Genomic DNA, 21,679 nt, shown 5'->3' on the forward strand with positions numbered 1-21,679 from the left:
TTATCTCAATCTTAATATTCCTGCCTTTTTTTTTTTTTATAGCAGCTCTCTTATACAGAAACCTGTAGTTCTTTAATTGATTTGTGAAACCCTTTTTTCCAGTACTTTCTTTTTTCTGTTACACTTTGCTTGATCCTGTTTGAGCAACCCATTTCCTAAATGTTCTTAAGGAACTGACCAACCTCTAATACCCTTCCATGTTCTGTTCTCTGGCACATGTGACAAATAAACCAGAAGATAATTTTCTTTTCTGAGGCTTTCCTGGGAATGGCTGCAAGGGCAGTGCAGAAGAAGCCATGAGGAATGTCCCCAGGAACATTATTTCATATTGTGCTCCTTTTGCTGACACAGAATTAATTTATCCTGCTCACTCCAGTGCATTGCTCTGGGCTGTGGGCTCTGTATTTTTAGAGTTATTGCATTTACCTTTTCACAGAGTTATTACATTTACCTTTTCACCAGCAGCTCTATTTCGAGGTTTTATGGACAGTGCTTACTGCTGACATGTTATTATTGGGGATCTCTTACTCCTTGTCTGATGACTTGAGAAAAAAACTTTATTTCCTTATGAAGAGCATAAAAATAGCTCAGAATGGTAGAAGGGAACTCTGCAGTTCTTCCAGTCTGATGCTTCCTTGTCAGAGAGATGGAAATTCAAGCACCAGTCCTGCCCTATGTCCCTTTTTTGCCTGCTGCCATGTAAAAGATTTAATCATCTTAGGCATATTAAAAAGTCTTATTTCAAACATGAGTGAGTGACATCCTGTGGCTTTGAAATGTTTTGTAATCACTCGGGGTTTAATTTTTTTTGGTACTGAATTACCAGCAAATTTATTGCTTTGCTGAATGGATTAAAATTTTCTTTACGTTGAGCTGTAATCACACTTTATTCATGGACTTTTGGATATATAGTTCTTTAGATATGATAAGATTCTTGCCTGTTTTGTGTTACTTCATAGAAGTATTTAATATTGGATAAGCTATGTCTAGATCAAGTAGCAAAACATTTAGAATTCAGAATTTAAAACACAAAGTAACAGTGATTTAAGATGTAGTAATGTTTTCCATCGTGTAGCTGAAGCCAGAGATTTAATCTGTCTTAAGCTGGTACTCCACAAAAAGTGGTAGTGAACAAAAATTTCTACCTCTCGTTTTGTTCAATAACAACCATAATAAATTTCTGGCATCACCATGCAGCAGAAATGGAGAATGAAAACGGGTAGATGTAAGAAAAGAGAAAAGCTTCATTTTCCAGTGGGATTTACAGTTTGATTTTTATTTCTCCTGTGATTCTTTTCTTCCCATTTGCCTACTTTTGTTGGCTTCCTATAGTTTGTATTGATAAAAACATGGATTCCTAGTTCAGGATTTTCCTGACAGTGAATTGGCAACTCCTGCTAACGAGCTGACTTTTAACTGAGCTAAGCACTGTCTGCTGGATCCAATCCCTCCAAGCTGTGTAAGGAAAGAGCCTAATTTGAGATCATCCAGATTTACAGAGTCACCAGGGTGACCAGGAATGCTGCAGGTGGCTTCCTCAGGGTTTCCTTGAAATAAAAGGAAAGAGAGGGATGTGTGTGAAACCCCAGACCAACTGACCCACAGCCTTGCCCAAATATTGGCCAACAGATGCCTTCACCAAAGCTTCTGAATATCCCTGAGAAAAAAGGGAATCCTACCCCTTTTCTTTATTTCTTGCAGCAATCTGATTTTTAGCATCAATGTGGAGAACTGTGTGAGGAGTTACTAAGGCTCCCTTCTACTCCTGGGATTGTTTCTTGCAGGTGTCTAAACCATTACACATGAATTAGGTTGTGGATTTGTAGCTGCTGAAGAAATTGGGTTGAGCAGAACTCTGATTTGTTTGGGCTTTTCACTCCCAAAGCCTACAGTGAATTTGGCTGTTCTTTTGATATCCAGGATTTTTAGCAAAATATGTCAGTGAAGCTGGTACAAGAATGAGTGTATTTTGGCACTGAAACATCTGTAGCACTTTCTGTTTGATCCTCCTCTGTCAGCTCTTTATCCCCACTCAGCTTTGCATCATTAGCACTCGCTGAGGGAGGGCATGATCAGGAATTCTGGTGTCCTGGGTGAGTTTGGGGAGTTGATAACATTCCACAGCTGTGTAAGAGCCTCAGAAAACTTCAGTCTCTTTACATGTATTTTGGGTAGTCACTGTTCTGAGCCGTCTGTGCCTGGGTGGGTTTTGATATGATTATGAATTGAATTAATGTGGAGCCCTATTACAAGTTGATCAGAGAGACTTTTAGGTCAGGATTCATTTCACCCAACTTTGTCTGCCTTGCTACTACATGAATTTTGTCTGGCAAGTCACTGTCTCTCTATTGATTAGCCGAAGCAGACTCGTTATCTCTCTCTTCAGTGTTTCTTTTTCTTCACTCTTAAGATAGGGACAAGTGGGGCACATCCCTGTAGTACTTGTACAAGAACTTGCTTGGTGTGATAGTTTTCTTTGGGTTTGTATGATATCAAACTAGCTTTTAGCAGGTCAGTCTGTGATTAAGACTTTCCTGTGGAGAGTGCAAGGGGGATAAATCCTCAGAAGCCAGAGAATAGAGATTTCAGTTATATTTATTTTTTCTTGTACTTTTACTTTTAAGATCAGTCCTGGCAGATGAGACGTGGTTAATGCTGTTCCTTCCTTATTAGACTTCCTGACCTTTCTAAAATGGAAACTATAGGGGTCTGAAATGAACTCCTTTCAATGTGCTCAGGCTCTAGTGAAGGAAATGATATGGATTTCCTGGTTTTCTTTCCACCTAAGAATCATTCCTTTTTCTTGGTGGCTTTGGGGTGTTGTGGTTTCTTTGTAGTTTTTATTACTCTGAGTTGTTTCCCCCCATCATCTTTGGCAGCAAGTTGGTGGTTACTGCAAAAACATCCTCTTGGAAGCAAAGAACTGGAACAGGCTCTTGGAATCACCTATCACTGCCCTCCAGCCCTGGGAGATGTGAAGACAACCTTTGGTACTTAGTGCAAAAAGGAGCAATATGAACCCTAATCACACCAACTCTCCACTTCTAAGAACATGTGTGCAGGGTGGATGTTGTTTGTTATTACTGATCCTAGAGATGATTGTTCTTCACCAAAATCATTCCAATGCAGAGATCTTTACTCCTTTGTGACTGGGCAAAGTGATTTGAGAATTTAAGTTGTGCTGGTTCTGCATTTTGGTTTGAGCATAAATCAAGAAGATTCTAAATATGAACCTATTTTTGCCCTTGTGAATCTGTTTTCTTTTATTGTCCTTTTAGCTGATTCTAAAAGTTATTTAAAATCTTGATATGTGTTCCAGGATGTCTGGAATAGTGGGTGGGATGATGATCATCAGTTTGTCATCTCAGCAGTTCAGAGAGAAAACTAAGGATTATCAAATGCAGATTTCTTAGGGTGTAGGAAGTACAGGAGTGCTTGGAATGCTTTGTCCAAATGCAAGGTACTTTTAAAATCAGTGTAACAAGGCAAATTCAGGGAGCAAGTATCCTCAGCTTGGTCACTCTGGAATGTGGAAGCATCTCATCAAACTAATGGGAGGTGTGAACACAGGACTTCAGGGCACTTCCAGGTCACCCTTCAGCCTTGCTGCTTCAGAAATGACTGGAGGCTGTTGTTATACATCCTCATCGAGGAGAGAATTAATGAGGCTAAGGAAAGATGTAAATTTGCATTGGCACAAAGAGCTAATTAAAACATCTCTGTTTTTTATCACTTTTATGAGAAATTCATCAGTAACAGCATTAGTGACATATCTCGAGGTTAAGACTGTTGTGGAATGTGACAGCCAGGAACATGGACTTGTGCCTGAAAATGTGATCCATTCTCTCTGTGACACCCTTTTCTTCCAGGAACTTCTTTAAGGTCAGGACTAATTTCTACCAAGCTTCTAGAAAATGCTGTTTATTACTTCAGTGGTAATACCACAGCTCAACACCTGTCAAATGTCGAGGACAAAGTTAGAATGTCCTCACTTCCTATTATTCAGTCACAGGTAATGAAGGCAGAACTATATTAAGTCATTTACTTCATATATATGAATGTCAATTTAAGGGGGATGGCATATCATTAAATCAAATTTTATTAGTTCAGCAGTTTGTTCATTTGTTATTAATATTGCTTGACACATTCCCTTACGAAACCTTCTCAGCTGCTGTGAACTCTTAAAATATTCATAATTTCAGCAGAGCTTTTGTCTTGATAATATAGTTATCTTGGAAAATTGCTGCTGAAAAGAGCTTGGAGTTAAAGACTCTGAGGTTATGGGAAAGCCCCTTGCTTTAGCCATACTAAAAATACAATACTGAAGTTACAGTGATGTGGTATTCCCACTGGATTTGCATATGGGATAGAATCTGGGAGGTTTGTGTCTCAGAATAGAATCTGGTTTGTGTCTCAGACATGCACTGTGATGGAGTGGCAGTGATGTTTGTCCTGATTCAGAGGAGGACAGTTGGGAGTGAGATAAAAAGGGTGTTTTGATGCTCAGGGATCTGCTTTGGGTTGTGTCCCTTTTCCAAAAGGTGTTTGTGGCTGAGGAGATCTGTCAGCGCGAGTGAAGCTCTGACCTGTTCTGGGAAGAGAAGAGGAATGAGGTTGGAAGCCTCCATCTCCCAACACTGCTTCCCTGCTGGCTATGGAGGAGACAAAGCTACCAAGTCCACATATAGAAAATAAAAGAGCAGAGACAGCACGGAAAGAGGAAAAAATGTGATATTGGGAAATAGAAGCTGTCAGTCAATGAAAGGAGTTGAAGATATACAGGATTTTGTTAAGGGAGAAAAGTCTGAGAATTTTGTGATGAGAGGATACCTGTGGCAGGGACTGTTGGGCCAGTGCCAGTGGCTGGGTGTGGCATGGAGCTGCAGGCTGAGGATGGAGAGGATGAGGAGCAGAGAACCCTCAGAATGAAGGGCCAGGAGCGGAGAAGTGCTCTGGCTGCCAAGAGCCCAGCTGGGTCCTGGGGCTTGAGTGTGTCTGCAGAGGGCTTGGATGGGACAGATGTGGATCCTGGTACCCCCAGGAAAGAAATTGGAGTGAGGGAAGTACTTTGTGGACCTGCACAGCCCTAGCCAGAGGTCTGACACAAGTGGAAGAGTTTATGTCCAGTACGTTCAATCCGCTTTGCAGCCTGGAATGGAAGCCAACATTTTTGGTGTCAGTTGGTGCCTGGGAAACATTAATGCCAAGTGCTCATCCCGCCCCAGTTCCTGTTCATGCAGATGATGATCTGTAAATTCAAGCAGCAGAGTCTGCCTGTATTTGCATGTAAAACATCCATCTGTATCCCTGTGAATGTTGGAGTGACGCAGAGGAAACTCAGCCGGGAAGCAACATTTAAACCCATTCTACTTGCACAGCCAAGCATTTAAAGGTCAGATAATGCCAGAGCTGAGGGATTAATTTTTTCAGAATAATCTGAATTCTCTCCTTTTTGTGTGTTTGTGCCTTCCTGCTGCGCCTGGCGGTTTTTAATGGAGTTTTTGTAGGAAATTTTGTAATCTAGCTGCAATATTGCTGAAGATCAGATTTGTGACATGTAGGCTTAAAGATGCAAAGTCCTTGAGATAATCTTCAGTTTACAGATAGAACTCTAAACTTCAGGCAAGTTTAGGCTGTATGGAGCTCTGAGCAACCTGGTCTAGTGAAAGGTGTCCCTGGACACGACAGGGGACTGGAATTAGATGATCTTTAAGGTCCCTTTCAACCCAGACCATTCTCTGATTCTATGAAATGCTCTGAGTTTGATGTTTTAGAATGTCCTCAAACACATCCCCTCTGTCTCTCTGAATTGTGAGTGTGGGAAGATCTTTTTCTTCAGGCACTCTAAACACTTTTTCGTATTTTTTTTTAATTTCTCCTGAAGGGCTTAAGAACCAATATCTGGTATTTGAGAGTCAGCTTAGTGTGAACAGGCCTCGAGGATTATTCCTTTTCTTTATTTGGACTGAATAATTCTTAAAAAGCTTTTTAATGTCATTGGCAAAAATACCCACCTGATGATTGTCCTTGTTACAAGTTATATAAGAATTGGAAAAAGATCCACTGGGACTGAGCCCAGAGTAATAAATCAGAGAGGTTTTGGATGGAGAACATGGATGAATTGATGTGTGTATTGAATAAAATCACATTTAGGAAAAGGCATGTTTTCTCTACCTCCTTCTCTCTGTCAGCCAACCAGTCAACTTCTTCCAGATCTTTCTGCTAAATATTGCTTTAGATGGAAAATACCCTGTGTTTCTTTGAAAAAACAAACCCAAACTTCTTTGGTTTCTGTAACAACCATCACTTGAACTGAGGCTGTGGATGCTGTTAAACACTGGATGTACTTAAGTAGATCTGCATGTGTAAACTGAAGGCTGTGACAGGAGCAGAAGTTTGTGCTACCTTCCCCAATTAATCAAGAGAATTTCCACACAGAAATGAGTTTTCATTTCACCTAATAGTGAATATCTAATTTTCTGCCCTTGCAAGTTGCTCTGCCTGGGAAGAGAAGCCCTTGGTGGTTCAGATGGTGTCTCAGGTGCAGCCCTCTCTGTTTGGAAGGTCGTGTGTGAGTTCACCTGCAAAAACCAGCAGGAATCAAACAATGTTTCCATACTCAAGGCTCCAAACCTACTTGAGCAGTTTTTGTCTATGCCCTTTCTCAAAGCACACACAACTTCTGGTTGTCTTTTGCCTTTTCTTTGCCCTTCTTTGCAGTGTTTGTCCTTTTTTTTAGCCTTATATGTCACACAAGACATCAGCTCTCACTGAGCACAGTCACTGTTGGCATTTATCTCCACTGAAAGGCACAGCAAATTTAGTGGGTTCCTTTCAACATCCAGCACAGCAACATTTGAAAATTGGTATTTGTCCCTGCCTCACTTTGATATATTGATTTTTCTTTTTTTCACAAGTCACCATTCTGCAACAGAGATATGAATGTTGTATAGCTTTTACTAGTCAAATGAGGAACATTAAAAGGTTATTAATTTATCTTGGCAGCCCAATTCTTTTGAGCAATCAGATTGTTCCATCGACTTTGAGGTTTTGTCCTTCAGATCCGGATTCCACGGACATTTGTACCTCAGATTTGCTGTTGTGTGTAAGCTGCTGTGCAACTGTGAGTTTAGTATTCTATGTGCTTTCAATTTTAAAGATAACTTTAACTAGGAAAAACATTCAATACTTTCTCAGGCCCTGAATCCAAGTGATTTTGCCCAGCTGGCTGTCAGTGGACTCCAACACTTCGTACATCAGTGCTGAGCTGCCCAAGTCAGGAGTGGTCAAAGCATTTCCACTGAGCTGCTTTCCTACTTGTTCATCCCTAAAGCAGAACGAGCAAGGCTGCATTTTCCTCACAGAGGGTCTGGTTTTGCACGTCCTCATCTGTCAGGAGGGTGACCTGGGGAGAGCAGTGGTGTTTGTGACAGCCTGGACTGGCAGGGCCCTCCCCGTGACCCCTCCCTTCCCAGCCAGGGTCCTGCTGTTCCAGCCAGATGCCCTGGATTTTCCCCTGGGAATGATGATGCAGCAGCAGCAGCAAGCCCATCATCTGGTCAGTAATAAAAAAACATATTAAAATATATGAAAAAGAAGAAGTGAGTAAACGGAGCTTAGGGAGAGGTTTATGAAAAATTGGAAGTTACAGACTTTTAAATGAGAAGTTATTTTTGTGATGGATAGCACTTGACAAAGTTATTGTCCCTCCAGTTCTCCCTGTGAGAGCTGCCCTGTCTGCATCATTCCTGCATAAAGAGCAAAAACTTGGGCCTTCCCTCTGTTTATTCCATAGTAATTTTTTTCAATAATGGTAATATTTTCCAGTATCTCTGGCCAATGGCAGAGGAAGGGACAGATCTTTGCATAACATGGCACCAAGTTTGTGCTTTAATGTGAACCAAACCTGGCATTTGTTGACACCAATGGAAAGATTCATTTAACCTCAGTGGACCTTTATTTGTCACAGTATGGAGCATCCCTTTTTTAATGTTTGCTCTGATTTAATTCCTAAATCTGATTTTAGCCAGTGTTACAGAGAATTTTTTTAAGATGTTGGTTTGCTTTTCTATTTCAATGACTTTTTTTTTTTTTCCCAATTATGCATTTCTGAAAATAAATATTTTCAAGCTAACTGGCTTTTTTTTCCTGCCCTTTCTCTCTAATTTTTTCCGCCTCCTTTCTCTTTCACATTTCCATGATTTAGACAATGTCTTATTTGCAAAATCATCAACATGGTGAGTCAACATATCAGAGTTGCTTACTTTTCCTCTGCTCAGAGAGAGAGTTTTCCTGGTCCATGTGGATTTATTAAACTTTCCTTTACTTAAAAATGGAAAGAGACAAGATGGAATCATAGAATTTTCTAGGTTGGAAAAGACCTTTAAGATCATCAAGCCCAACCATCAGGGTTTTCAGGTGAATGTGGTTTATGGGGTGTTTTACCCAATTTCTTTCTACAAGACCATTTGCTGAGCATGTGGGTTTATGTTCAGCCAGTGCTGCTTCCCAGCTGATTCAGTCAGCACTGAATGGAGAACTCTTTTGTTGGATTGTGCTCTGTTAAATAATACTGAAAGATTAGGAAATGTCTTCAACCCTCACTGATTCCCTGTTAATGTGAGTTAAGTCCTTTAGCCAAGTTGGGTTGGAAAAATAAAAATTCTTCCACCACCAACCGTAGTTTTCTCATTGTGGGTGTTAAGCCTTGGCTTTCAAAATAAAAAATATATATGTTTAAATACTTCTACTTGAATCAATTTGTTGCGTTCTGAAGGATATATAGTTTACTTATAAACTGTACCCAAGTAAACAATGTGCAGTAACAGAACTGCAAGTTTGTGACACTGATACTGTGTAACTTGGGAATAGAGGTTTAATTTTATTTACCTACATCTAAGCAGAGCTAGTGCCCTTTACTTCTTTGTAGTTGTGAATCTTAACTACTTTAGGACTTATCTGTAAACAGAAATTATGTCAGGAATTGCATAAAGAGCACTAATGAGGCCTGAGTGGCTTGAGGAAATAAATATTTCATTTGGGTTTGGCGAGTCAACACGATCTCATCCTGTACCCTCCTAATTGCATCCTCGATATTTTCCTGCTAAAAACAATTAGAGCCATGACAATGAAGAGCAAAGCTCCTGGAGGCTGAAGTTTTGCTGGGTAACCTCTCACACTGCAGTACCTGGCTCCCAGAGAGACAGAAAAAAAACCCAGATGGACAAATGTCTCTCTTTGTGGATGTTTATTGGATGCTGTCAGGCCCTGAGCCAGCCTGGCCCTTTAATGACACATCCCTGGATCCTGGTGTCAGCTGCCTCACTGTTTGCACCAGTAAGTAAAGCCTTCTAAAGGTGCCCTGGGGAGCTATTAGAGAGCAGGACCAATAATACAAATTTCGTATTTTGCTCTGCTGTCAGACATCCTCTCTGGCACAAGGGCAGGTTTAATACTTCTCACTGTGCAGTTTTTATAGCATGCCACGTTCATTTGGGTTTTTCTAAATCTCTCTTAATATACAAATGTTTATTTGTGGCCACTGATCCTAATTTTTTTAATTAATTTGCTTTGCTTTGCTTCAATATAATTTATTATCTAGTAGAAGTCTCAGTGATTTCTTCTGAGTTTTAGGGAAATATTCACTAAAAGCAAATTTGGAATATGTAGAGCTCGGAATTTTTGCTCTAAGAATTGTTCTTGGGCAGGCAGGGAAGAGAAATGTGTAATGGCTTGGAATTTAAATGTGAAATATTAATTGCAGAATTTTCAGTGAACAGCCTTCAACCAATCCAAACTGAAATACACTTACGTAAAACTATTCATGAGATTATTTGAAATAATGAGCAGATGCAGAGAAATAGTGTTCTACTTGCAAACCATTCCAGAGCAGAGAAAAGGTTTAGGTATTAGTTGCAAACAGACTGCTGAGTTGAGCTTTAAAAAACACACACACCCCAAAAAAATGCCCAAACTACCTCCTGCTTATGAATTACAACATGAAATATGATATTTTTAACACTGGTCTAATTTTGCATGGGGTATAAGTGCCTATAAAGCTGTGAACATGACTTGGTAAATGATAAATGAGCTCTACCTATACCATAACTTAGGACTATCACTTTACAGAGTAAATAATTGGATCGTGCTGAAAGAGAAGTTAATTAAATGAAACTGAAATATATCCCCTTGTATTTATGAACAGAAGACAAACACACACTGTTGTGTTTTATTCAATTCTTGTGTCTCAACTGAATTATGTTGTGTTAATTGAGACTCACAGTGGTGACACCCAACATGCCAAATACAAGGTGTCAGATCTCTCTTTCTCTGATATTCTGCAGAACGTGGCCAATATCAACTATTTTTGCCTACAGGATAGTTTTAAATTTCATATATTTCACATTTTCTGACTTGAATATCCACAAGATGGTTTGGTTATTCTGATAACTTCTCATATAACATTTAGAAATTCATCTCTGGGCACTGATCCCAGCATTCACTCAGGCCAAGGTCTTCCCTGTCAGTAATGTGTTAATGCTTTCTATGGCAATTAAATTAACCAGTTTTAATAGATTGAACTTAATCACTTCATATTATCTAAGAAGGTATGTTTAGAAATGGAATAATAGATAGTAATGCAATTTTCTAATCTGTCTTTGGTGAAATTCCTACACTGTCTTGTTTAACTCATTTAGCATTCCTTTGCTAATTTAGAGGAATATAATTCTGTTCATCGTTGCCAAACTGTACCATCTGGTTAAGTAAAAGGACCTTTGTGGCTCAAAAAATGTTAAAACAATTACAAAATTCTCTTTAAAGGGACACTAAAGCACATGACAGAATTATCTGCTTCTTCAGATTAACAGTCCAGGAAATGAAGACAACATCAACTTTTGCTTTATTTCTGTTTTTATTGCATTTGTGAGAATTTTAAACAGACTAATGAGAACAATACTGTTCATGTGCCTGTTGCTTTCCTTTTCTTTAGATACATCGTGGTCTTTTAGAGCTTGGCTGCACATTTTCTCCCTAATTGAGCCCCACTGGTAACTTGCTGTGTGCAGAAATTATATTTCAAAGCTCTGTCTTCCTTAAGTGCCCAAGTTGGTTATTTCTGTGCTTTCTGGATATCTGTAGTTTTATGGATCTTGGGTTTACTTGCATCAAATGACTGAGGATCAAAGTGTTTTACTCACTCTGCTTGGTAGGTGAAGTCATTGAAGGTGAATTTTGTAGGTCTCCAGAAAACCGTGTGCATATCAGGCTATGGTTGATCTGACAGAGTCCTTGAGGGAACTCTTGAGTAACCTCATGTAGCTTTTAGTACTTTTAGCTTTTAGTGCTAGAGCCTTGTGCTCAGCTAATTGTTCTGGAAGCTCAGAGCATGTGTGGTGGGTAAACAGGTTTGGAGGAATGAGAAGTGTTTTAGTTGATGTTGTTCATCGGCCTCTTCTCCGGTCTGAGAAATAGAATAATCTGGTTTTTCCCCCTGATCAAGTCTCAGGGAGAAACAGAACAATTCTTTGTGTATGGGCAAAGTTGGATTATTAATTGAAGGTGTTGGAACAAAATGATTTGTGTGTTATTGAGATTCAGAAAACTGGAAAATTTGACTTTGGGGGGAGAATTGGCAGTGGATGTAGCAGAGTTAGTGCAGGTGGTAACTGATCCTAAAAACACCCTTCCCAACCAGTGATAGCCATACTTTCTGACTTTGAAGAGTCCTGGAAGAGCAGTACCAGGAAGAATATGTTCCTAATCATAAGATAAACTTATATTTAGGTCTTTGTGACATCAGGAGAAAAAGCTTTTCTATAATGTCACTCTCTGTGCTGTTTCATCCTTCCCTGGTCTCCTTATGAAGTACCATGAAGGTGTAAAATCAGTACTAAAGTGTATAAAAATGTTGTAAATAACATCAGTAATCTAAACTTTCCTCTTTAGCAGCATGTGCTGTATTATGTAAGTTAAGTAACCACTTTTTTGCACGTTTTCCATAATAGCTCCAAACAAGGAAGTAGTACACTTGCATTTCCAAGAAATTTCTCTATTCACGAATTACGGAACTGGGATTCTTTTTTTTCTTTTCTCTGCTCTCTGAATATGCATTGTTGGCTTTTCCAAACAGGCCTGGATGATTGCCTCCAACAATACATCAAAAATTTTGAAAGGGAGAAGATCAATGGGGAGCAGCTGCTGCACATCACTCACCAGGAGCTGGAGGAGCTGGGAGTCACTCGCATCGGCCACCAGGAGCTGATCCTGGAAGCAGTTGATCTGCTCTGTGCTTTGGTAAGTGATTTCTTGCATCACTCACCTTAATCATCTGGGTTTATAAATCTCCAAACTGCATAAAAGTAATGTAGAATGTTCTCTCCAGCTACAGTGGCTTTGCTTCACTGAAGGACAGGCATGTCCTGGCTTCTCTCAGCTGTAGAGGAACTATAATTTAATGATTTTATGGTTGTGTGTTATAGTCTTTTATTGCTTTTTCCTCTGAATTTCTTGCTCCTGAATTCAAATGCTGTTGACTATCACTGCTGGCATCCATATGGTCCTGTAATTATATGCCATATGCCCTGGTATTTCACGGACATTTGCCACACTGTACTGAACCAAGCAGACCTGAGTGCTTTAACCATGCCAGCCTTCAAAAGGATGGTACTACAGAGCCAGGAGGTAATGCTAATTAGACTGGAAGATTGTTTGAAATGAGCTTTAAGACAAGACTGGAATGGTAAAATTGACTTTATCCAAACTACAGACATGTGTGTCAATTAAAAGTTAGGTTTGGGGTTTTTTTTAGCAACCTGCAAGCATTTGGAAGAACACTGTTTTTTCATATTATTAATTATTAGGTTATTAATTCAATTAGCCTCTTAACAAAGCATTTGATATCAAAGAAATCTTTTTTCCTCTGCTGTTTAATTCCCGCCAGCTAATAAAATGTAATGTATTAACCCTAAAGAGGAAATAACTCTCTTCTACTTGAATGGGTGAAAAAATATAGTAAAAGTCAACAGTAAAATTATGTGGGTAAATTGTATATGACACTCCCAGTATTTTAGTTCTTTATCAGGAGTTCTGCTTTTGCATAACTAAGCTATCCTGTGGGATTTTGATAAGATAAATTGCCTCCGAGAGGGAAATTGGCACTTAAAAAGTAAGACGGAAAACAAATGGGGTAAAATGCACTTGATCTGAGGGAGAAAAAAAAACAACAACCCAGTTTGAAGTACCTCTTATTAGTCTTCTTCTTGAGTGACAAAACAGACTCAGTGTAGCTCGAGATGTGTCCTTACAAACTCCAGAACACATCTGTCAGAGCAGGGGATGCTCGGCCCCGCTGCAGCTGTACCTGTGGCTGGGCTGCACCACCAGCAACCAGCTGTGCTTTGGAAACATCGGAGCTCCAGCTCCAGAGTTTTCCCTCTGAGACATTGTGCCCCACACGAAAAGGGCCACAACACCCCCAGTGTCACGTTATGTCACCTAAAGAGCGGTGCCACCGTGCCCTGACAGCGGGCAGCAACAGCAGAGCCAGGAAGTTTCCCCTGGACAAAGCTCCCCTTCAGTCTCTGTGCCCTTTGGGAGGACCCTTGCTGGGCTTTTTGATGAGGATTTTTTTTTCTCTCTTAAGCAAAGAAAATGTACCTCTTGCTGCTGGTCAATAGTGCAGCTCTTACCGTGCTGTCTGTGACCTTCCTCTTTCTTTTGAAGCAGGATGGGGATTTTCCAGCTCCTGGTATCATTTATTCAGCCTCCTGCCTTTAAACCCTTACCCTTCCTTTCTCACTCTGCTCTAAAATGCCTTTTTCTTTTTTTCCCCTGCTTCTAAATTTTTCTCTCCCTGCCTGTTCCGTGTGCTTTCTGCTGAGTGAGTCTGGAGCCTGGGGCTCTGCTCTTGGGCTATTCTCTTGCTTCTGACATTTCTGCCTTGCTGCCATGCACAGCACATCCTTCAGTTCTTGCAGGATCACAAGGAAAAGTTTCACCAGACTAAGTATAATAGCTATTTAAAAACTATAATAATTTAGAAGAATTTCCATCCATCTAACCAAAAAGCATTATTAAGAATTTCTCTTCAATCCTTTCAAAGGATGGCAATTATTGGATGGTAGAAGATCTGATGCTGCCTTTAATAATTGAAATACACTTCTAAAATATCACAATTTTATTCCTATTCTGTACTAAATCTTGAAACATTAATATATTATTATACTGATACCTGACTGCTGGTGACTAGTGAAAATTGTGAACTGGAGCTCCTCACTGTTATAGATTTTTAGATTAGCTAGTCTGAAAAAAACCAGAGGAAATACCTTATTTTAAAAGTACTTTTTAAAGGGGGTATAGCAGTGTCTGGTTTTTGTTTATGCCACTAAACAGAAATTAACATACAAGAAATTATTAGAATCAGAAAGTCTTAAGGAGCCTGTCAGTTTACCCCTGATTCCCTGAGGCACGTTGTATTAATGCAGTTTATGAGCAGCTAAAACAGAGCCCCAGCCAGTCAGGAGTCAATCCTTTGATGCACTGTGTGTATGGACAGAATGCAGTGAATGGCAGAATGCAGTGTGTTTGTAGATTCATAAATATATATACTTTAATATTTTTTTTAAAAGCTTCTTCTAAAAAAAAAAATAAAATAAAAGAGGGGAAACAGCAACTCCAACAACGTGGTCCAAAATCCCACCTGTGGAGAGCGGGTAGCAGCAGGAGCAGAGTTTGCTCTGTCCCTCTGCCTGTTCAGCTCCCAGAACTCCCAGTGCCCTGCTAGCAGAGCATCCACTGTTTTTTCTCCCATTCTGGATCATGGATAGCCCTGTTCCTGTTCATATCCACACCCACCAGCCCTGCTCTGAGCCCTGCCTGTCCCCCCTCGTTGGGGCCACGTCGATGAGCACCCATTTATTTTGGTTTTTTTCCAAGCATGGATTTCTCCATCGGTTCCTGGTTGGCAGCTGGCAGTGCCCAGGCTCCACGACCTATTTCTCCCAGGCAGTGTCAGCAGGATCTCAGGGAGCTGGGTTGTGCAAGGCTTGGAGCAGGAGCAGCTCCAATGCTCTGGAGGAATCTCCCAGGCAGGCTCAGGCTCGGTGATGATCAGGAATTCCGTGTGTGTTGCTGTGCCATGTTTTCCACCTGTCTTTCCTGAGAGTCCAGGATTTTTTGGGAGTGGGGATTTGGTGGGATTACACACCAAGGAGCAAGACTGCTCTTCTGTCACAGGGATGCAAAATCCTGTACAGCACACAGATCCAGGTGCTGACCCACAGGGACGGTTTCTAAGAGCAAGAGAAAACAAAAAATAAAGGAGGCACCTCCTGTGTTTTTTATTCCCTGTCCCAAACCACCTATTAGCCAGACTCCAAATGCAAATTATTAAATGCAAACTATTACACATCTTCCCTTGCAATGATTTCATGCCCACTTTTCTCCAGAAAAACCCCCATGAGAAACAGAGACTAATATTATGTCTTTGTTAATTGATTCGACCACGATGTTATTTTGGAATAAAACCAGGAGAAATACTACTAATATGTAAAATCACAGATCATTATTTTTCTTTTGAAATATAACTGAGTTCAGAGCTTTCTTCAACCAGGCATTGCACATGAGAATCCTATGCAGGAAAGATTCCAAACTGGAAGATGACCTGCAGTAGGAAAGAAGGAAATATAAGAAATGTAAATAAGGAATAATAAGAGTATTTGATACACCCATAATAAGAGAAGTGGCTGTATAGGGATATAGAAGCATATGGATTTTACCTTAAAACTCAATAATTTAAAATGTTAGAATAATCTCATTTATGAAAGGGTAAAATCAAAGTGCAAAAGGTGAGAGCAATTTTCTCTGTGGGAAAGTAAGTACAGGCACTTTCTTGGGATTGCTCAGGGCTGAATTTATGTGCTATGAAAGGGAAAGTCAGAGGTAAGCCTTACTTTCAGCTTCAGTTCTTTGACTATTTTGGAAAGACATTTTTGAGTTGGGTTTTAATTATGAAGAAAATTGGGAATGATGGCTGGGGGGGGAAAATCCTACCTTGAACATCAAAGTCCTTTCTCGTTGGTGTGGTCAGGAACTGCAATTATTTATTTGAAGTGATCTAAACAACATCTATGGACTAAAAAGTGTGGGCCACTTTGGATTTGGACTGTAACTTTTTAAAAGTTGAAATATTAATTGAGATATGTATTGGAGGACTTGTTGCACAGAGGCTGAATCTGAAGAAGCAGTAGGGCCTGGGGAAAATCACTTTTTGCTAGAGAGTAAAGGATACTGGAAATGAGAAGAGGAACATTTTTGAGGTCAACATGGGTTGCTGTTCAAACCTGTGCAAGTAAATTTAATTTAATTAGGACAGTATTGGAGTCAGTATATTGGTAAGGTCTGCACGAATTAAAACATAAACACTCCAGTGGGAAGGAAGACTTTGATAATGAAAGGAAGAAAAATGAATGGGAAATGAAATGAATGCTCCAATGGAGATTGTATCTCCAGTAATTAAAAGTACTCTTAATTCCCAGGCATTCAACCAGTGCAATTGGGCCCTGTATTGTGGAGAGATTTCAAGGAGAAATAAAGATTGGAAACTTTCTCTTCAGATCCTTCACAGCTACAATCCAGGCAGGGTGGATTTTCCAACAGAAGGAACAACAAAGTCACCTGTGGGTCAACATGTTTATGACAACTGGCAGGAGTAGAATTTATTTGCATATTTACAGTTTTTAAAAAAAATAATATATAGGGCATAGCTACCAAAAAAATCTTTTTCCTATCATTTTTCTGACATATTTCTTTATTAGGCATCTCTCTAACAAAATTACAACAGCAATGGGGATTTGTTGGTCATTTGGGAAGCAGCTTGCAGGGATTTATTTTGGAGCATTCCATGCTGGAGACGAAGCAGCCAGCCTTTCATAGGTGTCTCTGTGTCTGTTGATGAGGTTGTTTCTTCTGAATTAAAATTATTCAAGTTTTTTTTACTTTAATACTACCTTTTAGTGGCCATACCTACAATGATCTCTCTTGAGATCCTTTTAATATTTCATTCTGCTAATGCACTTTTTGATTTACCAATTCTGGGAGTATATTGGGAAGTATTTTTTCTTACTTTACCTGATTTGTAATCAGGTTTCATTTTTAGAAAGTCATTCAATATGTCAAATACTTATTTTCCACCCATATTTCAGGGGTTATTCAAAGGTGATTATACTAGACTAAAATCTTCATTTTATATATATATTGATGCTTGAGTATATGGACATAAATCTTCTTTCTTTAGAGTGGAATACCATCCCTCTTAGTGAGAGATGGAGAGATATTCCATCTCCTCAGTGTAATGAGGAACCTGGCACATCCATTATTTTTGGCTGTACAAACATCTATGCATCCAGAGAGCTTTATTAATCTCAATTGGAGAAGAAGTTCAGCTTTTGGCAGTCCAGTGCTATTTATTGTGCAGTGCCAAAACATTGAATTAATACTGTTGAATTGAGTTAGTTAATTATTGCACATATTAGAAAAGTGTGGATCATCTTTTGCTTAGTCTAATTAGCAGCTTCATTCTTTCAAATCATGCAGTTTGGAAAAATAACTTATTTTAAGGGTTGGCTGTTGTTTTTTTCCTTTTAAAACCTGCTGACAATTTTGGCATTTTCAAATATCTCTTAGGATGAGGGCAGGGAAGGAAGGTAGTTGTACAGAGTAGCCTGAAGTACTGCTGTTTACAGATATTTTACACATGTCTGTGCATAATAGTTTTGTCTTACTGGGAAGAGGCAAGAATTCCATGGTATTGTTAATCTGGTGTGCTGGAAAAGAAGTTTGGATGTAATTCCATATTGTTTGTCTTGACTACCTACACAAGTGAAATCCTTCCTCTCTGAAAGCCCCCAGTGCTCCCTCACCAGATGTTAATGGGCAAACAAGAGGAAAGAGTGTTCTGTTTTTCCTGTCTTTGGACGTAGCTGAGAGATGTCTTCTTGTCACACAATAATTCCATTTCAGAAAACGGGGAGAAACATGTTCTATTCAAAGTGTTAAACCTGTTCCAAAGCCTGTAATTTCCTTCTGCAAACGTATCTGTTTAAGCACCAGTGAGAATGAGGATCCTAATCCATTGCAGGCTGGGCTGGTGAATGGGCTACTCCAGGAGCTCCTGCATGCTTCTGAGAAATAAATGTACTTATTTCCATTTATAAATGTATCAAAGAATCCCTTTACAATAATCCAGTGCTGTATTTTACGCTGGTTGTGTGTCTGGGTAAACTCAGTGGTTTTCAGTCACTGAGCATTGGACCCCTCTGCCTGTTCTGAGTTCCTGTCCCTCCCTGGTGGAGGACAGCACACCTTGACCTGTCCAGTTAAATTGCTTTGCTGCCTATTAGGCCAATGCAGTTGCAGAAATTTAGGCAAATGAATAGGTAGGTAATGACATGATGTTAAAAACCACACGTGTCTGACACTGTAGACCAGGGCAAGAGGGAAAACACTGGTTTAAATTAATCCAGATAGTGTCAGAATACATCATAATTTGTGTGTATCTTTGTATCCTTGGTTTAGGGCACATGAACTGAACATTCCTTTCTGGCACAATTTCAGTTCTCTCGAGGTTTAGAGCTGAGAGACAGTGACTGTGTTTGTAATTTCAGCCCTTCTGGGTGTCTGGTTTCTCCAAGGCTGATCACAGTCACTCCTGGGGATGAAGGAATGGACGTTTTCCCTGCACAGAGATAAAAGAAAAACCTATAAAGCAACACCATGTTTCACTCCATGGTTGTTTCTACTGGAACCAGCTGCTGGGACATTGCAGGGAGTAGTGTTAAGTGACTGTTTTGTTGCTTCTTTTGCTTTGATTTCTCTGGCTTTCACAGGAGTCCTTCCCTGCACAGTCATCCAGTTTGCCAAAACCAGTGGAGAAAGAAAGCAGGACAGCGAACTTGTGTGTTCTAACCTTAATTTTAACCTAAATTGCTCTGTCTGAGCTCTCAGACTAACCAAAATTTGGATACTTGATTTGTGTGCAGAAATGTGGGCATACCCTGTGGTCTCCCAAGGATGCTCACCTGGCCTTTGTGGAACAATTAGACTTGACAGATCCAATTAACGTATATGAATTATTGCTTTCCCTGGAATCTCAGTGTGAAGAGCATGGAATGTCCTGCCAGTGACACATGAACACATTGTGCAGCAGAGCATTCACATCCTCTTTTCCATCTTTTGCTTTCTACACTAAAGGAGTTAGAGAGAAGGATGTTTGTAATATTTGCATCCTGTCTCATCTCCTACTCATGATAAAATGTATTGCTGGATTCCTACATTACTTTTAATCAAACACATGCTAATGTTACCAAATCTTTCCACAAAATGAAATCTTGTGAGAGATTCTCATCACTGCTCCCACAAACAATCTCTAGGAGATAAAATAGTCCTTTACACTTTTTTTTTTTTTCCATTTCTGGATGATGTTTGTGGGGTACTTTGAGCTGAGAATGTGTTTATCTTTCAACAGGGCCTTCAGAAAATGGTCATTTAATTTAATTTATCCTTCCTGTTTGAATTCTTGATCATGAAGGCGAAAATTATCAGTGGTGAGAGTTGCATTTCAGTACTGGCAACTTTTCAGTTCTGTGTTCTGTTGTCTTGCATTTTATTGCTTATTAGATTATTACAGATATATGAGTCATATATATGTGACTCATATATATGCTAATTCTTATATATAACAATTCTTATTACTGACTTCACATCACTGTAACAGTGAACAGAGCTGGGAATTGTTGGCCTGTTCTCATTTTGAGATTTTAAAATGCCAGTGCTCTGTTCAGTAAAGCCGAAAAATCCAGATCTTGCAGTTTGCTGTGGTTTCATAAAAATGCCACTAAACCACCATCCTTTTGTACAGGAGTTAAACAGAGTAATTTTAAGTCCTGATTTCTGCAGTGCTCAGTGGTAACATTTCCACTCTGATTCTTCTATTTCAAACACAGAAATCAGACTTCAACCAGGGTGTATGAAAGGAAAACATTGCTTTTCCAAAGCCATGGCTTGCAGCACAGAGGGCTTTGTGTTTTCTGTCAGAAACAGGTGGGGTTTGGGTCTGTTGCTGCATAACAACTCTTAATTGAATGTCATTGCATTAAATATATAATTTATATCCATTAGCCAGCTGAGGTTGATAGTTTTGACTTGGTGTGCTTTATTAAAAGTCTTTGCCAAAGCTGTTTGAACTCCCACACTGATGTGGGTGTGCCAACCATCCAAATGGGAGTCATTCCCAAAGCAGATGAGGTTTGCTGAGGTTGTGTTGAATGGATAAATATCTGTGCATGGCTCCTGGTATTCCAGTCACTCCTGCTTGGGTTGTGGCAGGACTGAATCCCTGAGAACTGGATGGATACAGACACTGAGGGACACTCCATTGACTGGATCCAGCTAATGGGATATTGATTCAGTCCTAGGTAATCATGTTAAATAGGAGGGGGAAGGTACATTAGATTAAAGAGGATAGAGGATTCTATTTTTGGAACAAAAAGGAAGAATAATACACACTATTGTAGGGAAGAGGTTAACTTCTCCCCTTTCCATGAAAAAAAATATTCTAATAGTAGATCTAAATTTCACTGCTAGTGGATTTAAATTTCTTTAAAATAACCCAAAAGCTCAGTGATACACAGAAATTATTTTGATTTGTTCATGGTTCAAAATCTTAAACATCAAAGAAATTATTGTCTCCAATGATCCATATGAAGTACGTTGGTAATTCTTAGGCTTTTAATAATTGCACTGTTACTTATACAGTATTTCAAATAATTAGCTATAAATAATATTATGAACAACTAAAATTAGCATCTAATTTTTTTTCCTAAGATTTAAATTTTGTTTTCCACTGGAAATGATTATATTGTACTTATGGCTTGTGTGTTTCATTTGCAAAATCTTCTTTCCCTTGCAGAAAGAAAGAGTACTTTTTCTTTAGGATCCTGATTTGAAATCTGCACTAATAATAATATTAATAACATATAATATGCAATGAGTGTTTTATATTATGTTATATCTTGCTACCCTGCAATACCACGGAGATTCTCTGTGCCAAGGAAACACAGGGAGTGGGTCAGTGTAAGTTAAAAACTATGACATCTTCCCTACCAGAAAATTGCTTTTCTAATTTGCAAGGAGCAATTTCCTTCATAAATTCCCAGTGAGACATTTTTCATGCTGCTGTGTTACTTTATCAATGGCTGTGAGGTGCCTGAATTCCTGAGTAATTATCTGTGATCAGTTATTGTCAGAGATAAATTCATATGCATGCCAATAGATATGCATGCACATGCATATTCATGTCACTGGTGTTGACTGAGTTGCTTGAGCAGCAAATTCACGATAAAAATTGATAAATGAACTTTTTCATACACTCATTAATGCCCATTCAGAAGAATCCTGTTACTAATTTAATTTCTAGATGCTTCTCTGAATTGTTATGAATAGAAGGAACATTTCTCCTGAACGACAGATTTTTTATGTGCAACTAACATTTCTGCAGGAATCTGAGTTAAATGTCTGGCCCAGGTGAAATGGTCAGTGTTGACATTGTATTTCCAAGACAAACCTATCACTTATTCTCTGAACTTTGAATAATTCAGCACTGTTTAAAATTCTAATTTTGTGT

General features: G+C 39.3%; 1 protein-coding gene across 4 annotated transcripts in view; it reads left to right on the forward strand.

The window, feature by feature from the left end:
• The window catches only part of LOC116793858 (connector enhancer of kinase suppressor of ras 2-like), a 171,947-nt gene that overhangs the window by 52,827 nt on the left and 97,441 nt on the right, over positions 1-21,679 (forward strand). For all 4 annotated transcript variants that reach the window (XR_004359608.1, XM_032702033.1, XM_032702036.1 and 1 more), the window contains one exon: positions 12,131-12,294. Coding sequence is in view for 3 of the 4 variants with exons in the window: in XM_032702033.1 (XP_032557924.1) it covers positions 12,131-12,294 (164 nt within the window). In the remaining variant the exon portion in view is untranslated. The remainder of the gene's footprint in view (positions 1-12,130; positions 12,295-21,679) is intronic.

Source organism: Chiroxiphia lanceolata, chromosome 14 (assembly GCF_009829145.1).
Source record: "Chiroxiphia lanceolata isolate bChiLan1 chromosome 14, bChiLan1.pri, whole genome shotgun sequence".
Taxonomy (NCBI): Eukaryota; Metazoa; Chordata; class Aves; order Passeriformes; family Pipridae; genus Chiroxiphia; species Chiroxiphia lanceolata.